At 41.2% G+C, this 21,176-nt stretch overlaps 1 protein-coding gene across 2 annotated transcripts in view; it reads right to left on the reverse strand.

Moving 5' to 3' along the window:
• Positions 1-21,176, reverse strand: part of LOC109983495 (inactive dipeptidyl peptidase 10) — a 184,757-nt gene that overhangs the window by 96,475 nt on the left and 67,106 nt on the right. Inside the window, exon 1 of one of the 2 annotated variants that reach the window (XM_020633217.2) lies at positions 10,637-11,103. The exons of the other annotated variant lie outside the window; for it this stretch is intronic. Within the exon in view, the coding sequence (XP_020488873.2) occupies positions 10,637-10,693 (57 nt within the window). The 5' untranslated portion in view covers positions 10,694-11,103. Of the gene's footprint in view, positions 1-10,636; positions 11,104-21,176 lie in introns of those variants that run through there. 2 annotated transcript variants of the gene reach the window in all.

A 21,176-nucleotide genomic window follows, 5' to 3' on the forward strand; every position in this document is an offset into this window, starting at 1 on the left:
TCACCTGACTTGGAATCAGCTGATTGTATCTCCAATTCGTGCCGATACAACTAGGTTTGTTCAATTTAAGTTAATTATTTATTTTTATATATTCATAATTTTTAATTTCTAAGTAAAAATGTGTTTCACTGCACTTTTGTTATTCTAGCCAATAAAGCTTTTTTTACCAACTGTTAATAAAAAGAAAAGAAGTATACTGTATATCTGTTTCACAAGTGTTTGATGACAGCATTTGATGCTATAAATATGTATGTATATATCTATCTATTGCTCAAGATCGACCGATATTCAGTATTGTGCATGGCCATAATCTATAGCTAATAGGTCATTATAAGAGTTTGACCTCCTGCTTAGTAAGTTAGGTAGTCGTTGAACATGAATTATGATAAATATGCTTTGCTTACATTACTATGTCTCGTATAAGGCTGGAGTAAGCAAAAGCAAGATTTCACTGCATATTGACCTGAAGTGCTCATTCTTCCCTCTGACAGCCTCAGATTGTTATTCTAAGCGTCTGACAACATTACAGAGAGAATCCCCACAGCGGCAGACCTTTGATGCTCCCATTGAAACAACAAAAAAGAAAAAAAGCAAACATCAAAATTCAAGGCAACCAAACTCCATTCACAAAAACAGTGTTTTTACCATTATTAGATGTTGTGTTACTGTGAGTTACAGAAGTACTGTGTCAAGTCTATTTTGTACAATTTAATACTCCAAAGTCACACAATTAAACAAACGAACTGACCAATTGAGGCAGGATTAGAGAAGCACTCCTGCGTCCGGTGGAGTAAAATGATTGTTTTTTTTTGTCAATGGAGTCTGGTGTCTCCTTTCAACAAAAACATCTATCTCCGTAGTGATCATTTCTTTAAGACTTAAAGACAATTCAATCAGAGTCAACTTTACTGTACAGATATGCTCACACACCGAGGAATTTGACTTCAGTGAACTGTTTACAAGGAAAGACCATGATCTAAAAACGTTTGCATAACGTTCAAATATGCAGTGAGTACAGTATGTTATTCTTCTTTTCCCTTGTCCTTGACTTAAACAACTTTCATACACAAGGGGAGGAGCCAACAGTCCCGTCCAAGTAAACACAATGATTTACGGCTCTTACATCATCACAGCCAGCTGGACTCGCACGTCACTCTCACTGTAGACAGTCATGACTCAGAGAGACATTTAAACAGGATGTACTGGACTTCTGCTTTATATGTGTGTAAAATGTCACATATTCTTCCTCTGAGGAGATGTTGCTTGTTATACTTATATATCTTGACTTGTCTGTTGAACGGGGCTTATATTAAGTGAAATTAGACATTTTTGACAAGGATTTTGATTAATAAACAAGGCAAGATTTTAGCATTTTGCAGAACTCAATATAGACTTAAAGCAGTCGTATCATGTGATATGGTTGGATGACTTACTTTCTACAATGCAGTTCATGAGTTGTCTTACTTTTCTGAGGTCTATAGGTAAAAACGCCTCGCTGATTGATTGTAGAGTGTGTTGACGTGAGCGAGGAGCCTCGGCAGTACAGCACAGTCTGTGACAATGGGAAGGATTTTCAAGGCTAAAGTGAGATAGAGATAGCTTTATAGCTTCTGCAATATCTTCACATTCATGCCAATAAAGCTTCCTGAATCGAATTGAAAATAAACTTAGAACATGGAATATTTTCTAACTATACTTATCTAACTTCTCTGGCTCCGGTATGTTAGGTACAAAAAAGTTTTGTGTTTACATCTGGAGAACTCTCCACAGATCATGTAATACAGGTCTGTATTGTGTAAACATCCATGAGTGGCACAGTATAGGGAGTCCATAGATAAATGTGTCGGTCTATCCATCTATCTGTAGAGTGCTGTCAGTATCACTGGCCTTTCAGATGAGTCTTGATTATCTGCCCCGGAGAGTCAAATCGATCCTTCCTGGCCTCACTGCTCATAAAAAAAAAAAAAAAAACCCTGAAAGTGCTGAAAAACGTGTTTGCCAGGAATAACCCTGCACTTCATCTGAGCTGGAATGATGAACCGGTGGAGAGCAAAGGTCTGGCAGGAGCCACATCTTCAATATTAATGAGAAGAACATTCAGGGAATAAACTAAAAATAATCTCTGCAGTTCAATATTGGAAAATAAATGTTATATTGACATTGAGTAGATGGGGGGGAAAAAACAGGTACATATAATTCCAACAGGTTTAGCAGAGTTAATTAACTCTTTTGAACTACATGCTGAAGTGTTTGTGTGTGATGAACATCAGTGACAGGAATAGTTCGTCATTAAAAAGACATTTTGTTCTATGTCTTGCTGGTATTTCATTTAACAAATGTTAAATTTATATAGTGATTTTTAAACTTACAATTAAACCTACAAACTCTTCTAAGCCTCAAAGGAAATTTTTATGATATTTTGTTAAAGCATACGCATTCTAATGTTGCTGTAAACATGTTTAATTATGCTGTAAAAAATGCCTGTTTTGTGTATGTGACTTCCAGTGTTCCTGGAGCCTCAAGTGGACACTCTAAGAACTGCAGGAGTTTACACTTCCATATTGTCTTCATTTTGTCAGGACCTGAGGTTGCTGCTTGGTTTGAACCTGACTGCGGTGAAGGCATACCAGGGCAGTGCTCTCACAGTGACAGCCTCATCTCTGATAAAATTGATTTTTTTTTTTTTTTAAAGGGATTTTGAGAACCAACAGATTCCACAGCATCCTCATGTGCAGCTTTCTGTCTTCACCATGGTTGTTAATCCATCTGACGCCACGCGCCCTAACCCACTGGCTCAGTTTCTGAAGCATAAGTGCAGCGGAGCACAGCCATGAGCAGCTGGACTCCAGGGTTCACAAAAAAAAAGGTACAAGATCACACGGGAATAAAAAGAACAATGTGTAGATTACAGTTTACTTTATGGTTTATCTGGTATTCACTCGTGCCTGTTTTGACATAATGTTGATTCATGTGCATTCCCTTGTCTGACTTCCTGTCTGGATCGATCTGCCCTGTTCAGCTTGACGCATCGTGCTCCATTGAAAATAAAGTTTGCACGTATTTGGAGAGGAGCAGAGCGGAGTGGCGCTTATGGCCATACCCCGGAGACAGACCGCGTGGTGTGCAGTGGACTCATGTTGGACCTGCATGTGCACCAAGTGTTCAGTTTCTGAAAGAAACTTAATTCAGCTGTTTATTCTGTCTGTCATATGTATGTTTTGTAATACTTTAGCCTTGCATGTAGATTGTTAGTATGACCAGGATTTGAGCTACATTATAAGAGCCTCCTCAGTTAATCAAACTTAATCATCTCTCCTCCCTTGGAGTATCTCTGCGGTCGATCAACTTCCTCAAGTGAAGTTATCACTGACCGCAATGCTCTGCTTCACAAGTTGTAAAAGGTGTTACGCATCAGCGGCAGTAAATGACATCATGAAGCAAAAGTTCGAAAAATCTCTGCTTCATTGGCTGGAACCAGAAAACTCCTGTTGAACAGACCATGTAGTCAACATCTCACTTTGTACTTTTTAAGAAAACATTAAGAGAAGATGAACACCTGCAGCAGAGCGTGTTCATATCTGGGGATGATTGTGGTTGGAATTTTTTTTTTTTTATTATTCAGGAGACACTTTTGTGTTTCATTGTAAGGTGAGAACAGTCAGTACCCTGACTCAGCATTTCTGCTTAGCAGCTTGGGCACACATAGGCCTTTCAATTAGAGTGCATGTTTCTGCTTGAGAAAGTTTCTTGAGGCAACTTCAAATTCACAAAACATTTTTAAAAAGTCAGAGACTGATAAGAGCAAGAAGATTCAATGATGTCACTCCTGACTCCCATCTAATCAAGGTGCCAGAGCTGTGTTTTACCTGGACATACATCAGTTTAGGAGACGTCCCTCTATCACACACACTCACACACATATGCAATGTGGTTCTGGATGTTCCTTCTTTCTAATTCCTGTTATCTCAGGTTTGACTGCAGTCTCCCCCTGCCTGTGTCACCCTGATGACTCAAACTTTGTAATTGGCTTTTAATCCCTTTGAGGACAGAACACGTGTCAGCGTTAGGTAATCCGGAGCACCAGTCGCCTCAGGATACAGAAAAAAAGGTTATTACATGAACATCACAAGTGTGAATCATCATCATCATGTGCAGGAAATTTCAGAAGGGGAGCAGAGGTTATGATCACGAGGAAGAAAAAATCTGAGATAGTAAATTTGCTGGAAAAACAAAGTAAATACAAAAAGCATGATGTAAAAATAAAGCATCCCAGGTGTCTCTGGATGATGAGTAAGCACATATGTGCTACTTTCTTAACGCACGCCTCTAACAGTTTACTTAGTATGCAGGAAGTGAAGAGTGCAGTGCAGTGAACTTTTATTAAGATGACCTTAGAACACACTCAGACAAAGACACATCCTGAATTCTGATTGGCTGCTTTAGTTTTTCCTAAAACCCGTCTCGTGAGATAAATGTTTGTTGTTCATGTCATTGTAAGTAAAATACTAAACCTTCTTCCTTATTACACTGACGGATTTTAAACTTAATGTATATAAGTATATATTTATAATTGTCTGAATGCCCCTTTAGTTTTGTGTCAGCCAACATGAAATGCAAAGCACTATAATTCATCGAGAGGTGCATTTCCCTTTACCGTGACCCCAACTCTACAAACGCAGGATTGCACAAAGTATACACTAGTTTGAGTCCTGCAATATCAGTGCCTCCAACATTGACTGTATATTAATAAGGAATGTGTCTAGGTCTCTTGACGGATGCTGACACGTTGTACTGGTGACATCGTTTGGAGCCAAAACATAGAAAAAGAAAAGCAGGCTGGTGGAACCCTAAAATTGTAGCCACGGCCCTTCAGCTAACCAAAGCACAAATTCAAGTTACTGATGTGGCTATACAGTCCACAGCAGAATGAATTCTTGTGTCTGCTTGGAGCAGAGACTCATGGGTATGGAAAGTTAAACAAGGCCTTATAACGTTTTCTTTCGCCTTTCCTCCCCTACTCTGACAATCTGGAAAAGAACTCTGCAAGGAGGCGCCAGAGCTGTCAGTCATGAAGTTACATCCACTCTTTTTCTGCATCAAATAGCTAATTAAGACTGATCTACTCAGGAAATATGAAAACTTGGACTTAAATCAGCATATTAATAATTATCATGACTGACTAAATGTATTCGACGTGTATTTTAACTTCATAGATTGGCCCATGTCCTGTCTGTGAATATAAAGGAGGCGGGGTTTATCACCTATACTGCAGCCAGTCAGTAGAGGGCGCTCTAAGTATTTTGCCTTCCTTCCCAGGCGACTGTGGCTTCATCCTTCTTAATACACAGTCCATTGCTGGATTAATGTGCTCCTCGGATGGTCCCAGTTTCCCAGTTAGGAAGTTGTTCTTCCGACTTCAGTGTGTTCGAGTGCTTTCAGTTCTGAGAGTCAAAATATTGTAACAATAGCAACAAACATGGTGGACGCTACGAAGAAGATGTGAGAAATCTCTCTGTTAAAAGTTACATTTGAGCAAAAAAATTGATGTGCTATACGTGAATTAATAAAAAGATGTCTTAACATTAACAAAACATATGCTGCCCCCCATGTGATGACAAATAGGATGTCAAGTCGGCAAGTCAAGCACCTAATTCTTTCCAGAGTTTCTGAGTTGTTGTTCCGACTTGAGCACATGTTCATGTACATTTCAAACTCGTGCAGTCATTTTTCCAATGTGTCTGACACCACATGAATGCAGGGTGCGGTCCCAATTAACACCAATGCAACATAACTTCAGGCCCTGCTTTACTGTGTATTCACCAATGACCTCCAAACCAATTAAACTCTCATCCTCTTCATACTCACATAACTTTAACAACACTTAAAAAAAAACAGATAATTGTGGAAACTTGACACTACAGGCTGAAGTACAGCATTATATTGAAGAGCCTGGCCACAAGATCATGCTGCTGTATTTTAAAAGAAGGACGTCGGTGCAGGCAAACACCTGGTGTAGCACTTTCTGCAAGAGGGGCAAAAAGAGAGAAAACATGGGATTAGCTGTCCGGAAACATGACTCACTCATGACGTTACTCCATGACAGCTGGATGTATCCTAACTATTTCACCATATCAACTAAAAACGGGCAATGGTGCAATTTGTTGTATTTTCTGCACAACTTGTTTCTGCTGTCTCCAAGTGCTCAGAATATCTGTTAGTGCAGGTTTAAGCATTTTGTCTCCTGGTCCAAATGTGTATTGACAGAACTACAAAAAGCCTTTTACTTCACACTCTCATCTCTCAACTCAAAGCCATCTTCACCTTAACACCTCTTCTTCTCACTTCATTTAGGCTTTGCCATCAGCCTCTTCCTCCTGATCCTCTTCAAATCAATTGGTCATTTGCACCCTCATGCTGCTGCCTTTCCAACCTTTCCTTATCTTTCTCTTTTATCGTCTCTACTCCATTGCTGTCTTTTAATTGACCTCTTCCCTCTTTCTTCCAGTCCTTCTTTCTCTCCTTTACACCCCGTTTCCTCTCTTTCTTTCTGAGTCCATTGCGGTGCATCGGCAGCAGTGCCCTGGACGTTTTCTCCATTAGTGTGAGTTACAGCTTCCCGGGCCGGAGGATCTCGGCCTGTGAAAGTGCTGCTCTTACTCACATAAGGCAGGTATCCATTTCTCCCGTCGCTTGCCTTTTGTCCCAAGCTCAGACAACAACAGTTCCATTAACAAAGCAGAGGATAACACTCTGTCAGGTGGTCAGTCTATACACCCCGCTGACCCACACAGAGTGTCTGCCGGCTGCAGGGTCTCGCAGAGGTCAGTCAGCTTTTATTATGTCTGTGGTTACAGGAGGCAGTGACACAGTGTGAGACCAGCCAATGTCAAATGAGTCGCTTTGTTCTTTCGCTTTCAGTGATACTAAAGAGGGACCGGACACAGTGTGTGTAGTGTCACTGCCAAGAGGGATCCAGTGCTCCTATTCCAACACACTCTTACTCCCAACAGGGCAAATATAGCAACTTACTCAGCAGCCATTGATTCAAAATATGATCGTCAAAAATCTGTGCAGCTTCAGTTTTGCATCTGTAGGGATTCACAGTCAAGTTAAGGACAATAATGCAATGTTTGATTAGACCTTTAAAATGAAGTGATTGAAGAAGCATAAAGAAATAAGTAATGGCAAGTAAGACTCTCAGGATAAAAACTTAGTAGTATGCATGTCCAGGCTTTTTCATCACCTAACCTGCCTCATCTTTGGACTGTGGAAGAAAACCCCCGAAAACCAACACAGACAGAAGGAGCAGCAGTTGTCCCCAGTTTGACAAAAAAAAAACTCACAGATTTCATTGATTTAGTGGATAACTACATAGTTATAACCTGTCCACGTTTATTAGCTCTGATTAGTTTAAGCCTCCAGAGTAATTTTGTTGCACGTCGATAGATAACTTCCCATCAGAAATTAAGAAACTAGCTTCAAGGCTAATTAGCATTTTCAAATCACTGTGGCAGACGTGTCATCAAGGTTATAATAAGAAAACTGATGGTTGAGATTATTTCTAATATGATGTCTAACAATGGTTAAACTCATAATCATTCCTTAAAAAAAATAGCTATTGCTGCTCAACCAAATTTTTGCAATACTATAAGCTAATGCAATAAGGGTGGTTTTAAAGTAATATAAATGCAAGTATAGCATTCACATCTTTTGCCAGGGACTGTAGGCTTTAATCTTCAACCACATTTTTGAATCTCTTTGATTCATGGCTTTGATGTAGCCACGTTTTAAACATTTGAATCTATCTGTTTGATGACTGCATGTCTGTCTCATTCTGTCTCAAACAGTCAAAAATCAAGTTTTGGGTCATTGTCATCATTCCCCTCGCCCCCAAACTGGCTGTCAGCAACCATTATTTTGAAAATAACCTTTCCTGATGTGTATTTTTTATGGCAGCTTCGACTTCCAACTGCTGTGAACACTGGCGTCTGTGAGAAAGAAAAAAAAAATAGTTGGCCAGACAAAAAAAAATAGAGGTCTAAATGCAGCAGGGGATGGATCGGTGCCTTGCAGATTTCACCAATGTTATTGTTTGGCAAGACGGACTAAACCACAAACAGAAAAAGGCTTTCAACACAACAACAATGGATTAACTGCACCAACAGCAGACAGAGAGAACCGCGGTTCCTCCAGCATGCAGATACTTAAACAGCTCATGGCTCAGCTCTCTCCTTCACCTATTATTTAAAGATGCCTCTGTGTTTCCCCCTCTTGTAATTCCCTCAGCATGGTCATGCAACTTTGATGAAGCGTAACCCCGTTAAGAGCCTGCCAAGGAGCTCTGTACACACACTGTGGGCTGACAGCGCCGGGACAGTAATAGCTCTGGCTCTGCTGAGGAAATGCTCTCACCCTCAACGCCTGAAAACGTGACGGCAGCATGCTGCACAAATCTTACGCAATAACTCGACATGGCGCCATCAAAAATTCACAGAGGCTTTTAGGCTCTTTACAGTTTATGTACAGTTATGTTTAGTTACAATCTCCTAATGATTTCACTTTGTATTCCTGAAACTCATGACATTTTGTCCAGACACAGTGCTTGTTTTTTCCACTGACAGGCAAAACTGATTGATGATTATGTCATAATAGAAAGGGAAACAGCTTTTACATCCCCCACCAAACTCCATTGAAAAAAAAAAGAAAAGATTTTGACCTTTCACAACAAGAGAGATGCTGGTCTTCTGTTTCTGTGAGTGTTTAGTTTGTTTGTGATGTGTTGTTGTTTGAATCCAAGCTAACCCATGAAAGCATCAACATCTCTCAACAACACAACCAACATGTGCATGAGTAAAGGCAGTAGAGAAGGTGGTCCCATGTTGTGGGAGTCAAAATGACTGTTGTTGTCTGTGGAGTCTGGTGGTTTTGAAGGTAAAGATGCAACAGCTGTTTCTGGCTTGAAAAGGTGCGTCTAATTATTTATTAAAAAGTGTATTTCTGAAGCAATCCTTTCTGTAGTATTGTCTAACAAATAGAATACAAATGTGAGCCTGTCAGTGGCAAAAGCAACAACTTTTGTGGGAAATAACTTAACTTGGTGCATATGCCCAGGGATTATTTTGCAGCCATTATAGCATGTGCAATGGCTGCAGCCTGAGGCGATCCACATGAGCCATGGCAAATCTTTGTGTACCTATTAGTTTGAGGGAACATAGGTAACATGATTGAAAGTAACACGGTTCCACGGTTCAAAGCCCTAAAGAGCAACATGAATCTCAAGGTTTTCCTAATAAACACTGCAGCTGTTCTGCTGTCGGCATTTGATTATAGAAAACATTAAGACACAAACGAGAGCATCCAACAGACAACAAAGTATCAACACAACAGTCCTGATGTCTGCAGCAACAGAAGGCTCCATTAACAGCTCCCCACTGCTGTGATCATACATTACAGCATCCTCACTAATTAAATCAGTGAACTCTACTCACACATAGAGTCAACATCACGACTTTTAAACAGCCTCAGGGCCAACCGAGTGTAGTATCCACTGAGCTTTAAATATAGACCAGAGACTACTGAACGCTGTGAGCTATCATACTGCAACCACATCTCATGAGGCTCATATTTCAGGCACAGAAACTCAATTAAGAGGGCCCAGGTTTTTGGATTTCTTAGAATAATAAGGCTACGGGGCAGAATTCAATTAAGAACACCAAGAATATATTTGGAAATCTCTCAGAGGGAGACCCACAGAGCAACAGAAGGGATTTGCAACATTCAGAGAAGGAGAGTAGAGGTTACATGTGCTAGAAGGTACAGAAGATTTTCAGAAGGGGAATTAATAATTGATGGGAATGGAGGCTCAGAGGTTTGGTGCAAACATAGACCAATAGTTGTCAAGTTGCAGACAGGCCAGTCCTGGCAAAGACCCTGGTTTCCTCCTTCTTTAAAAAGCCATTGCATTGAACCCATGTTGAGGTGCATTCAGCAGGAATATGCAAGTCCTGCAGTCTAATAGGGACGCTTAAGGTGCCCAGAGTGCAGTTCTAACGCCACAGTAAGTGAATCTGTGCAGGAAAATACGCACACACTGCCCTTTTTCCGTCTCACAAAGTAATTTTCCACGACTGTTCCTGCTCGTTCAAGGTGTCAGGGCAGCTGAGGAGGCAGCGGCTGAATTACAATGCGCCCTGGCTGCTCATGCAGTCTCTCCCCTCTTCACTGACAGACACACAGAGCATGGCATGTGCCCACAGCGCTCAGGATTTCTGTGACCCAGACTTGACAGCTGACAATGAGCTCCACGCGCAGCTGACGACGGCTTGATTGTTTCAATATTTGGCATGTGCAGGACCAACTTGAATCGTCTCCTCACTATATAGACTCAGACTCCTCATCTGTGCAAAAAAAACAACCCAAAAAACTGATGGAGACAAGGAGCCAAAAGCGAACTAATACGTTTTTACATATTTACTAACTGCATGTATGTGACGATAACTGGCTCTCAGCTACCACATAAAAACGAGCTTTATGCTGATGGATGAATTGACCTTGCAGGAACAGGTCATTTCATAGAGTTTGGCGCAATGTGCATGGATAAAGTGGAAGAAACCTGCAAATAAAAAGAAAAGCCCACCTCATCCTGCTGCGGCTGATTCTGTCTCTGGTTCGGCTGCTCCTTGGTGGCTGTCATTATAAACTCCTCTTACGATCAAACTTGATTGAATCCGAAAGAATTAAAGCCAGTTCCCCGTTTTTGTTTTGTTTCCCAGGGAAAGAAAAGTCAGGAGAAAGGGAAAGATGCGGTAGCAGTGGCGGAGGGCAAAAAGCAGCTCCGTCTTGTCAGCTGCGGAATCTTAAACAGGACTGTGAGGAGGGACGGAGCCGTCACGATTGAGGATCTGCGAGGTTCTTGGACGAAGCGTCAGACGAGGAGCCAACGTGCTGTTCACATCAGCCTCGTGCAGGAAGGAGAGGGAGGAGAGTTTCGGACGCGCTCGTTACCGAACCGAGAGAGCCGAAGTGTTCGCACATTTTACCTCCCTGACACTTCTCCTACACGTCTACGTGAGGAAGTCTCTCCTCGGTCTGCTCTCAATGATGCTGGTATTTTGGAGGAAGGGGGGGGGGGTATAGCTCAGAGAGGAGGAGGAAGAGGAAGAGGAGGAGGGGTATTCAAGTGGTCTTGTGATGATTTTTCGAAAGGGAGGGGGCTGGTCTTTCAGGATTTAAGGAGAAATTCATGATGAGAGTCCAGAAAGAACTATTTTGCCTACAGATAATGCCTTTGCAGTCGTTTACTGCCACTGGGGGAAAGGTTTATTTTTCGCTGAAATCCTGCATCACACCCCGGTCGCTGCGCCTGCAGCCGTGCAGGTGCTGTCCATGGTGCTGAAAACCCCACTCATTTTTATCACCTCTGCTTTTTATTTATCATGCATTAAACACAGACTATATAGTGTTAGACATTTGGCTGCTTCTTGCTACCTAAAATTGTGTTATTTTGCTATAAAGAAGCTTTATTTGGGCCTTAAGCGATGAGCTTAAATGGTCAATAAAAGAGATTCAGCACAGCTCGCTGCGGGTTGTTAAATGCGTGCAGGGCAAAGATGCAATTGCATCGGTGTTTGGAGTGCTTACCGGTGATATGACACCTGTGAACCCGACGTTATATCAAACTTACCGGCGGGCTTAGAGGGAAGCGATGCTTTCTGTGGTCAGAGGCTGAACTTTATGATGCTGGAGCCCTCACGACGCACACAGACACTCGGAGCGAGAGGCTGGATATTAAGTCTCATATCTTTAATGTCTCTGCCAGACACAGATCGATGTTTTATATCTGTCTTTGACTTCTGCGGGGAAGGTTATTAAGGTTTGGAAGGATTGCGGGATGTAATAACTCACACACGCTAGACACTGAAAAAAAAAAAAACATGATAACAGACCAGTGGTGGAAAGTTACCGAGTACAGTCATATTCTGCTTTTAAGAACAAATTTGAGAGACTTTCCGTTTACTCCAATGCACTATTACAGAATAATCAATTTAACTATAACTAGGGCTGTCAAACAATCATTTTCTAAATCACAATTAATCTTATTATTTCAGTGGGTAATCACATTTTTCGCTGCATGTTCCATTATTTTGCATTTCACAACAGTTTTTTGTCATGTTTTTATTTTGTATTATGTACTGTCTTAGGCTAAGAGTAATTGACTTCCTGTTTGGATATCAAACTGCTTTTATTCTGAAATAAAGTAAGGAACTTTGCTGGTTTCAGAACATGAAACTTGCTACAGATAGTAAAGTAAATGAAGACAGGCGAAGGGAACGGTACAGTGAAGTGTTTGATGTCATAAGGTGGATGTTACGTGTAACCTTGAGCTGAGCTGTCTGAGAGTTTTTTAAAGTGAAATAAGACAAAATAGAAGGCAATGAACGTGATTTAAAGAATTGAATGCATTAATATCAGACCTTAATCACATTGTGATTCATGTGTTGATGTTGATTGCTCTTAAAAAAAAAAACTTTTATTGACTACAGCACTCCATTTATGTAAATTCATCAACAGAGAACTAGAAATCTAAAATCACTGACTGGAGCAATTCTAAGACATCCTTTATTAATCCCGCAAGGGGAAACTCAGTTTTACACTGTGTATTTGTGTATTTCGTGTGTGTGTGTCATGATCAACAACACACATGCACAAACAGGATCCTTTGAACATGCACTAATGGAGAGATGTCAGAGTGAGGGGGCTGCCTGCAGCAAGCACTCCTGAGCTGGTGTGGGGGTTCGGTGCCTTTCTCAAGGGCACCTCGGCAGTGCTCAGGAAGTGGACTGGCACCTCTCCAGCTACCAAACCAATTTCCAGACTTGTTCTGTACCGGGACTTGAACCAGTGAACCCCCCCCCCCCCCCCCCCCCCCCCCTCCCCCCCAGTTCTCAACCCAAGTCTAATTTACAAACACAATGTTTTAAAAACAACCTTTAAAAGTTGTCATTCCTAGTTATCTACTGCCTACAGAAAATTATCACCAGGATCTGATCTGAAACTCCTTTATATTGAGTGTCTGCTCGTAGCTGTCCCTGCCTCGACCTCACTGTTGTGGGTTACTGTCACTGATCTCAGACAGTTGTTTCTGACTATAGCAGGCTGCTGGTTTCATAAAACAAGCTCTAAAACCTCCACTGTAAAGCACCTGCTCAGCAGCAAACAGCAAAGACACAGCTGGAGACTGCTGAGTGTGAGTCAGCATAAATCACAAAGCAATGCAATTCAGTTTGAAGCTTATTTCATGGCTCTAACTCACAGAGGCTTTAAGGGAGGCAGGTGACAACAGAGCAAGAGAGTCTGCTGGCTCTGTGGTCTGGCTGTTGGGGTGGTTACACAAACACAGGAGGTTCATCCAGGAAGCAGCAGATAGAGTCCAGTTCAGGGCTTAAGTTTTCTATAGTTTCTTAAATGACCTTGTTTCATTACAAGACAGTCTCAGACCAAACTTCCCCTCAAAACACGCACTGCTGAACATAAAGCAGCCATCCGCAATCACAACATGGACTCTGCAATAGCAAGACATTACAGACAAGCAAACCCTGGTCTGCTGCATCTATCTGGGTTTGGGGCATTGAAAAGGTCTAACCCTGCCGGAGAGGGGGAGACATTGTTGACAAACCACTGAGAAGAGAGGCCTTTGGATTTATACCCCCAACACAGTTGAACCATATGGACTAAGTGTTTTTGTTTTTTTATGTTGTTTCCAGTCTTTTCTGTTATGTCTCTATAGAGAAATGGCTGTTGTCTTGGACATATTGTATAAACTGGAGGCCTATTGTAAATATGAACCCACTTTGGGGGTAAAGTTACATTAGAGGGCTACACATGAGTGATGTCACAGTATTGTCTAACTGTCTGCTTACCTTTCTTATCGAAATGAGAGATGACTCTCTGTGAGTAAGAGCGTATGTTGGTTTTTCAAATCCTTACCTGTACCGTCCTTTGCAGCTCAACACATGTACCATAAGTGATTCATCTGCTTCAGTACTTTCTTTGGATTCTTCCTGTGTGAAGATATCCTTTGGAGTATTTTTGCCATCTTATCGGTCCTTCTCTGAGAGCACCGACCTCCCGCTGTGGAGGGGCTGAAGCACAAGAGTCTTCCTTCTACAAAAGTAAACAATAGTTTGGTGCAATCTAACTGCAGTGGCTTTTATTTTTGGTTTAGGCACAAAAACTGATTGGTTGATTTTGTGAAAAGATTATAGTTCTCGTAAAAAAAAAATAAAACTCCAAATGAACTTGTTTAAAGTTAAGTTTTTGGACAGCTGAAGAGAGTAAGGATTTATTGTGAGGAGAGAGTAGGGGTATGACATGCAGCAAAAGGGCCGAGGTCAATTTTGAACCCACGGCCCCTACAATGAGGACTAAAGCCTCTGTATATGGGGCACTCGACATAACCGCTAGGCTATCAGACACCCCTAAATTAACTTTATTTAACATTTGAACTGCTCTCTGAAAGTTCCTCAACAGCTCTTAAAAAAGAACATACATTTAATCAATTCATTTAAAAAAAACATGCTGAGTGTCAAGAGAAAAAAAACTGTGACATTCTTGTCAATGCTCATGTTTCTTAATATTCGTAATTTGTCACTAACACACAAACTGCCTTGAGGCTGAGTTGGGTGAACATATGGAGCATTTTGCAGCTAGAGCGGCTGATCATTTCCCCATGAGATGGTAGAGATGAAAAAACGCTAACAAAGAGTGAATCATTCACTTAAATTTAACAGAAGAGCAAAATCAAACCTCTGAATGAGTCATTGTTTTGCCCTTAAAGGCAGGGTTTTTATTTTCCTACAGATCCACTTTTTAAGATTTTTGTAGAAATTGTCTTTAGGTCCTGACAGAAATCAATAACTCATGTGCTCTGAAAAAGCAACAAAGAAAATCCTTCATCTGTAGCAGTTGTAAGCCTGTAAAAACTTCAACCAGTCTGCCATGAGGTACCAATCTGATGAACCAATCATGTCTCCCTGTCTCCATGCTCGCTCTCTACCTCTTGCGTACACTAGCTCACACTCAAAGCGCGTCACCGATGACAGAGTTTATACTGTGAGTTTACTTACCGCTGAATGAGACATGAGACGACATAGTTTCTACACAATGCAAGAGATGAGCTGAGGTCCACTTCTGGAGTAACCTGCCTTTAAAGTCTGAAATAGCAGCTGTTTGCTAAGAAGATAACAATGCCTTCTTAAACTATAGCGGTGATTTTACGTAATTTTAGCTCAGATGAGAATTATATCTCGACTCTAAAGTTACTGCTACATATTAAGAAATATTGATTTTGTTCTATAAAATAGTCATTGCTTATCTATTTGAGTTATCACTCCTTTAATAAGGTGTTCCAGGGGTGTCTTCTTTTCCCTTGTGCATTGGATTGTGGGAAAATAGACCCCCTTAAGAGAGCACTCAAAATTAGCTCTTGTTTTATTTGCATTCTGGTTGTTTTGAGCGTCTTTATTTTGGCATGAATCCAGCGTGATCACTGCTCAAACCTGTTCTCAGTGACTGTGCAGTGTGGATTTGGGATGGTGCTTTTGTTTGCAGCGCAAACTCAAAGCTAACAAAGCTAAAACAGCGAAGAACAGAGCAGTTTATCATATTCCAGTCAGTACAAGGACTGCCCTCACTGGAAGCTTGCCCTCCTCCTGGGACTCTCCTCCACATCCTGTTTGAGCATTCAGCTCAGACTTGAAGCAAATGAGCATTTGAAGTCAGCTCCATTTTACTGATTACACTTCAAACCAGAGCTCATAACAAACTCTGAATGCTCAGGGGAGAATTCAAATGAATTAACAAACCAAGTAAAATAAAATAAAGGATAATTATTCTCAATTTAATGATCTGCCTGCTCCACGTTCATGGCAATGTGGCCAGGATAAGTATTTTAGTGTCAAAATATAGCTCTTAAAAGGGACACATTTTTCCAAAAGACGTTCCCTTATTTGGTGTTTTTATGGTGGAATTGACGAGCGCTGTCGTGCACGTCATTCTGATGACAGCCACAGCATATGATTCACAATATGTTCATAAAATCGTTCAGTTTCCCCCTCGTCATGCCGTGCATGGAAGCATCTCGGCTCAATTTTCTTCCACCTGTCAGTCATCTGGAGAGTCTTATGAGATCACATTAAACAGGAGAGGAGCAGAATATTGCGGTGTTGAGATACGCGCCCGCTTGTATTATAATAAAAATACATATTGATCTGTGTGCTCCATCTTGTAGACGGGAGTAATCAATCCACAACAAGAAGGAAGCGGTTCCACATCAGCCTATAGGCACATACAGGGCTGATGTTACTGAGGTACTGTTGAGAAGCAGAGTTAACTGTTTGAGAGATACTTTCCTCTGACAGAAACACAAAGTCTGAGATGTGTAAATCAGTGTAGTGATGAAAGATACAACAGAAAACTCAAAGTACTTGGTCTTTTTCGATTCTCTGATTTTTTTTAAATTTTCATTTTTTTTTTAAATTTACATTTTTAGAATGTCGGATACTCAGATATTTCAGAATCAGAAATACTTTATTCCAAGGAGAACATTAAGAATATGAAGACATGTAGAATAGATATAAGACATTTCAATAAAAACAAAAGTTCAATGAGAATCAAAAAACAATGTGTACAAAAAGTGCTGAGAACTGCACTGAGATGCCTCCCAGTGTCTCACAGGTCGGGTCCGGATCCACTTCAGAAAATGGAACAATAGGCGAAATAGTCCCAGGGCAAAACATGAAAATGAAAATATTTATTTAATCATGATTTGATGCATCTGAAGCAATCCCTCACTGTCGTGGTCCCTAACCTGACAGGGCCGGTGTGTTTTTTTCTCATTTAATACAAAGGGTATGTACGTGTGGAAGAAGCCTACTGGTGTTCAGGTTATGTGTTTGCAAAGTTCTGTGTCCTCCAAAAGGCTTACATTCAGAAACATGTCATATAAGTTGCACTTAAGTTGGGGTTGGTGTGGCTCAGTTGGTCTGATGTCTGATGTGTCTTTGGGCAAGACACCTAACCCCAAGCTGCTCCCGCTGCTTTGTCGCTACACAAGCTGAAGTCCATCTGCCATTACTTAGCAGAAATAAGAGTGACAGGTTTATAAAAAAAAATTAAAAAAATTGACAGCCTGGGATTAATAAAGTTTTTCTGATTCTGATATAAGATGTTCAGAGCAAAAGCTTCAGCTGTCCTAAGTCTTATCTTAGTAACCTGAACTGTTCTTTTGGCCTGCTCTCAGTGAAACGGTCCAAATAAAAGCAAACAGTCCCTTGTGCGTGACACTCAAAGAAGGATTGGATGACTGAGGATGAGAGCACGTTTTGAATTCATATGATTATGCACAAAAAAGCTGTTAAAAAAATTGCAACATGGCCAAAATCATTGATGATATTTCTCAGGCAGCCACCTTATAATGTTTGAGCTTTAAGTTTGGAGATCCCCTTACAGGTTTGCCATCCATCATAACCCCAAAAACCAATTGACATGATCTGAACTTTGGACTTCTTTTAGCCTCTGTGGATCCGGAGCAGTTGCTCTCCCAATAAAAAACGAATGAAACTGAGCATTTGCTCTTCAGAAAGCAGGACTTGGACCCTCTCCACTTTCCGCTCCACTTTGACAACACAGAGTAAATCCCCTGTCAAATATTTCACAGAATTGGGAGAAATGCCAGCCGCAGACCTTCATATTGGCAGAGGGCAGACTAAACATCTCTCTCACACAAAACACTGACGCTCAAATATTGACATCTTGTATTTGACCTGCTCTACCTTCGGAATGTCAGAGACGTGAAATTATTGTAAAGCAAACATGCCGTGAAACAAATGTACAAGCAGCACACGGGTCATCCCTGAAGGTCGACTGAAGTGTGAGCTCTGACAAAGAATGAGAAACTGAATAGAAAAAAAAGCCCTTTCATTCTTTGTGGGTGTGTTGAGTGCTTTAGCAGAGCTCACATTAGCATAAATCCCTCTTAACCTTTGCTTGTGTGCACCACTTTCTGAGACTAATGGCGTTTGGTGATTTGAAGGAGGGAGTGATTCACACATTGGATCTGTTTGGGTGATGAATAGATTGAAGACCTTCCGTGGATTGTTTCATCTAAAGGTAAAGGTTGGATCTACATTGGTTGGCTTCCATAAGCATCTTCTAAACGCTACCTGTCTGTGATGATACACGATATGTTTTCCTTCATGACGAGACCACTTTAGTTGTACCTGCTATATAAAACATCTGGTTTCAAAGACCTGCATCATTTCCACTTCTTTAAAAGTAATGAATTTATCTTAAAACCCCTGAAAACTTGTGTTATTAGAAGGGCTGTCAACGCTAACGCATTCATCGCAGTACTATGAAAGTCCAAAGTTAATGGTAAATGGAATTTTCTAGTCCTCTGACTACTCAAAGCACTTTTACACCGCTGGTCACACCTGAGGAAAGCAAACATGGCTCTGAGGCAATGCAGCCCTGTTTTCACCAAATACGGCAACAAGTATTTAAATAAGACGGATGCATGCAAGATTCCAACCAAGGCTCATTTAGGATTCTCCCATTGTGATCTCAGTTTATGTTTCAAAAAGTTTATTTTACCAAGTTTCTCTTGGAAGACTTGGAGACAAATGTATGGATGATAAATGTAAACGTCTCTGAGGGGTCATATGCTTGTAGAAATTAGCCAATACTGCCAATGTTCCACTCCAACCCAAGCCATCACTGTAGCTTTGTCAAACTTAGCAAATGGCCGATGCAGACTTCAACCCAACTGACCACCACTAAAGCCTCGGCTTCCAAGTGTAAAGAAATTGGTGAAAAATATGGAAGTGTCCCTCTTTAACCTCTTGTAACCACCGTCCTGCCCGCTTCCATCGCTGCAACACCTGTTGGTTTGACCTGATAACTGCTCTCATATTTGGCAAACTGAGGGGCGTCCAAAACAGCCGTTTGGGGGTGACTTAAAACCGCCTACCTTCTCTGGTCCAAACAAATCCAGAGCATTCAGGACCAGAATCTAAAGTTAGAAGGAGGACATACTGGCTGCTGCATTGTTGTCAGAGAAGCCAGCACTTCAACATAGCATGTTTCCTTAATGTCTGATCATATAGTAAGGTCACTTTATCATTTTATTCAGAAGATATCTTACAGACCTTTAATATTTTTCCTTTGTACATTAGCTACATACTGAATACCATGTCATGAAGTTGTATTCTAAAGTTTTTTGCAAACCTTCATCCATTGAAACCTTCGGAACAAACATGTAAAAAATAGATATAAAAAAGGAAAATAGCCGGGCCTTGGAACAAACATGGCTGTTTTCTATTCATAGATCTGGACATGAAAGTGCATCGGGACAGACTGTGTTTCATGTGATTCCACATCTGATGATTTACAGCACATTCACAGCAGGATGCACGTCTACTTATACAGCAGTGATGCGGTTACAGTGATTGCAGGGAGATTGCTGCAGGAAGGGACCGTTATTTCTCTACACTTCACATGAAGCGCCCGGGTCTTATCGTTCTGCAGCATGTCAATGGTCTGCTCTGAATGAACGTCCAGCTTCAGACACACAACACATGCATGGAGCTGGGGTAATAAAGGTGGCGGCATGACATTAAGGTAGGATGGGCTGAACTAGGATCAGCAAAAAAGACTTAAAGGTAAAAAAAAAAAAAAAGTCAGTTGATATTCATTCTTTAACAATTTTATGCAGGATGAAGTAAGAGCAACCTCCCCACAGATGACCATAAGATGTCTGTTTTTCTGACAGTTACAAGAAAGGTTATTTGATCATAAGTGAACAAGCCACTCCAATTATAAAAAGTCACAAACACCTCTGCCTGAGCAGGGATATGTCAGTACGATATAATATAATTGCTAAGGTGAGGTTTGCATTAAAAAGTACAGAGCCTGTGGTTGTTAGAATGACATATTTTAAACTAGGCAGCTTAGGGAATGGGAGAGTGTGGGTGAGGAGAGATGGGGAGACCAGAAAGAGAGAGAGAGAGAAGGTAAGAGGGACAGGCCGGAGAGAAAGGAGGAGGCCGGGGAGAGGCAGGGAGGCAGAGTGTGTGGGAGAAGGAGCCCTGGGGAGGTGTTTTGCTGAGGTGTCTGCTGTTGATAAAGTATTTATGACCCTGGGGCATTTGAGTGCAGACATTCAGGAAGTCCACACCAGCGAACCGCTGTTGAAAGTTTCATGACCAGAATCCACTGTGCGCCACAAGCTTTGCAGAGCAACTCCACATTCAGCACATCACATTATTGCAGCAACTGGGAGCAATATGACCAGCCTGGATTCTTAATAAAAAGCAAAGTCAAACTCTTCCTTGTACGGTGTTTCGTCAACAAGTTCTCCAGACCTGTCAAACACTGCAGCTACAGCCAAGTCAAAATGCTTTAGAATATGACAATGAAGGTGTCCCAGTGGCATCAGTTTACCCTTACAGAAGGAATATATTAGAAACGCCCAAATAAAGCAGTTAAGTGAATGGTAATGAATAAGCATGCTCAAATAAGACCTCCAAAAAAAAGAACTGGCTGAAAAACCTGTTACACTCCGAGGGCTTAGTTTGCGAGCCTCATGTCCAAACAAGGCAGGATGAACCATTAGGGCAACTGGGCAATTGCCCAGGGACCCGAGGACGGTAAGTGCATTAGCAAAAAATCAGGTTAGATCTCACCCTACCTTAGAATCTCCGCTGGTGCAGCTGCAACAGCTTTTTACAAAGTGCCTGAAGTCCCTCAAAGTCCCGGCAAATTACTGCCATGCATATTTGTTTTAAAAGTATAATTTGCGACTTCCAGAGTAGATGTCCGGTAGATGTCACACTTAAGCACCTGTCTCACAGATCAAAATAAACCACACGGCTGGATATGCTTTAGATTGTGTTGCTTCCTAGTAATTGACAAGATGCTCCCATGGTGACCCGTCAACAGCAATAGATATTTATATGTATTGTCACCTTTCCCTCTGAAAAAAACACAACTGAGATTGGTCTCAGTGCAAAGCTCCAAGTCACAACCGACGTTGGCTCCCTTCAGTTTTTATACAGTCCAATCTGCCATGTCATTAAGTCTTTCCTTCATCTCTTGATTGGATGAACCTATAATTTTAA

This window comes from Labrus bergylta, chromosome 13, assembly GCF_963930695.1.
Source record: "Labrus bergylta chromosome 13, fLabBer1.1, whole genome shotgun sequence".
NCBI lineage: Eukaryota > Metazoa > Chordata > Actinopteri > Labriformes > Labridae > Labrus > Labrus bergylta.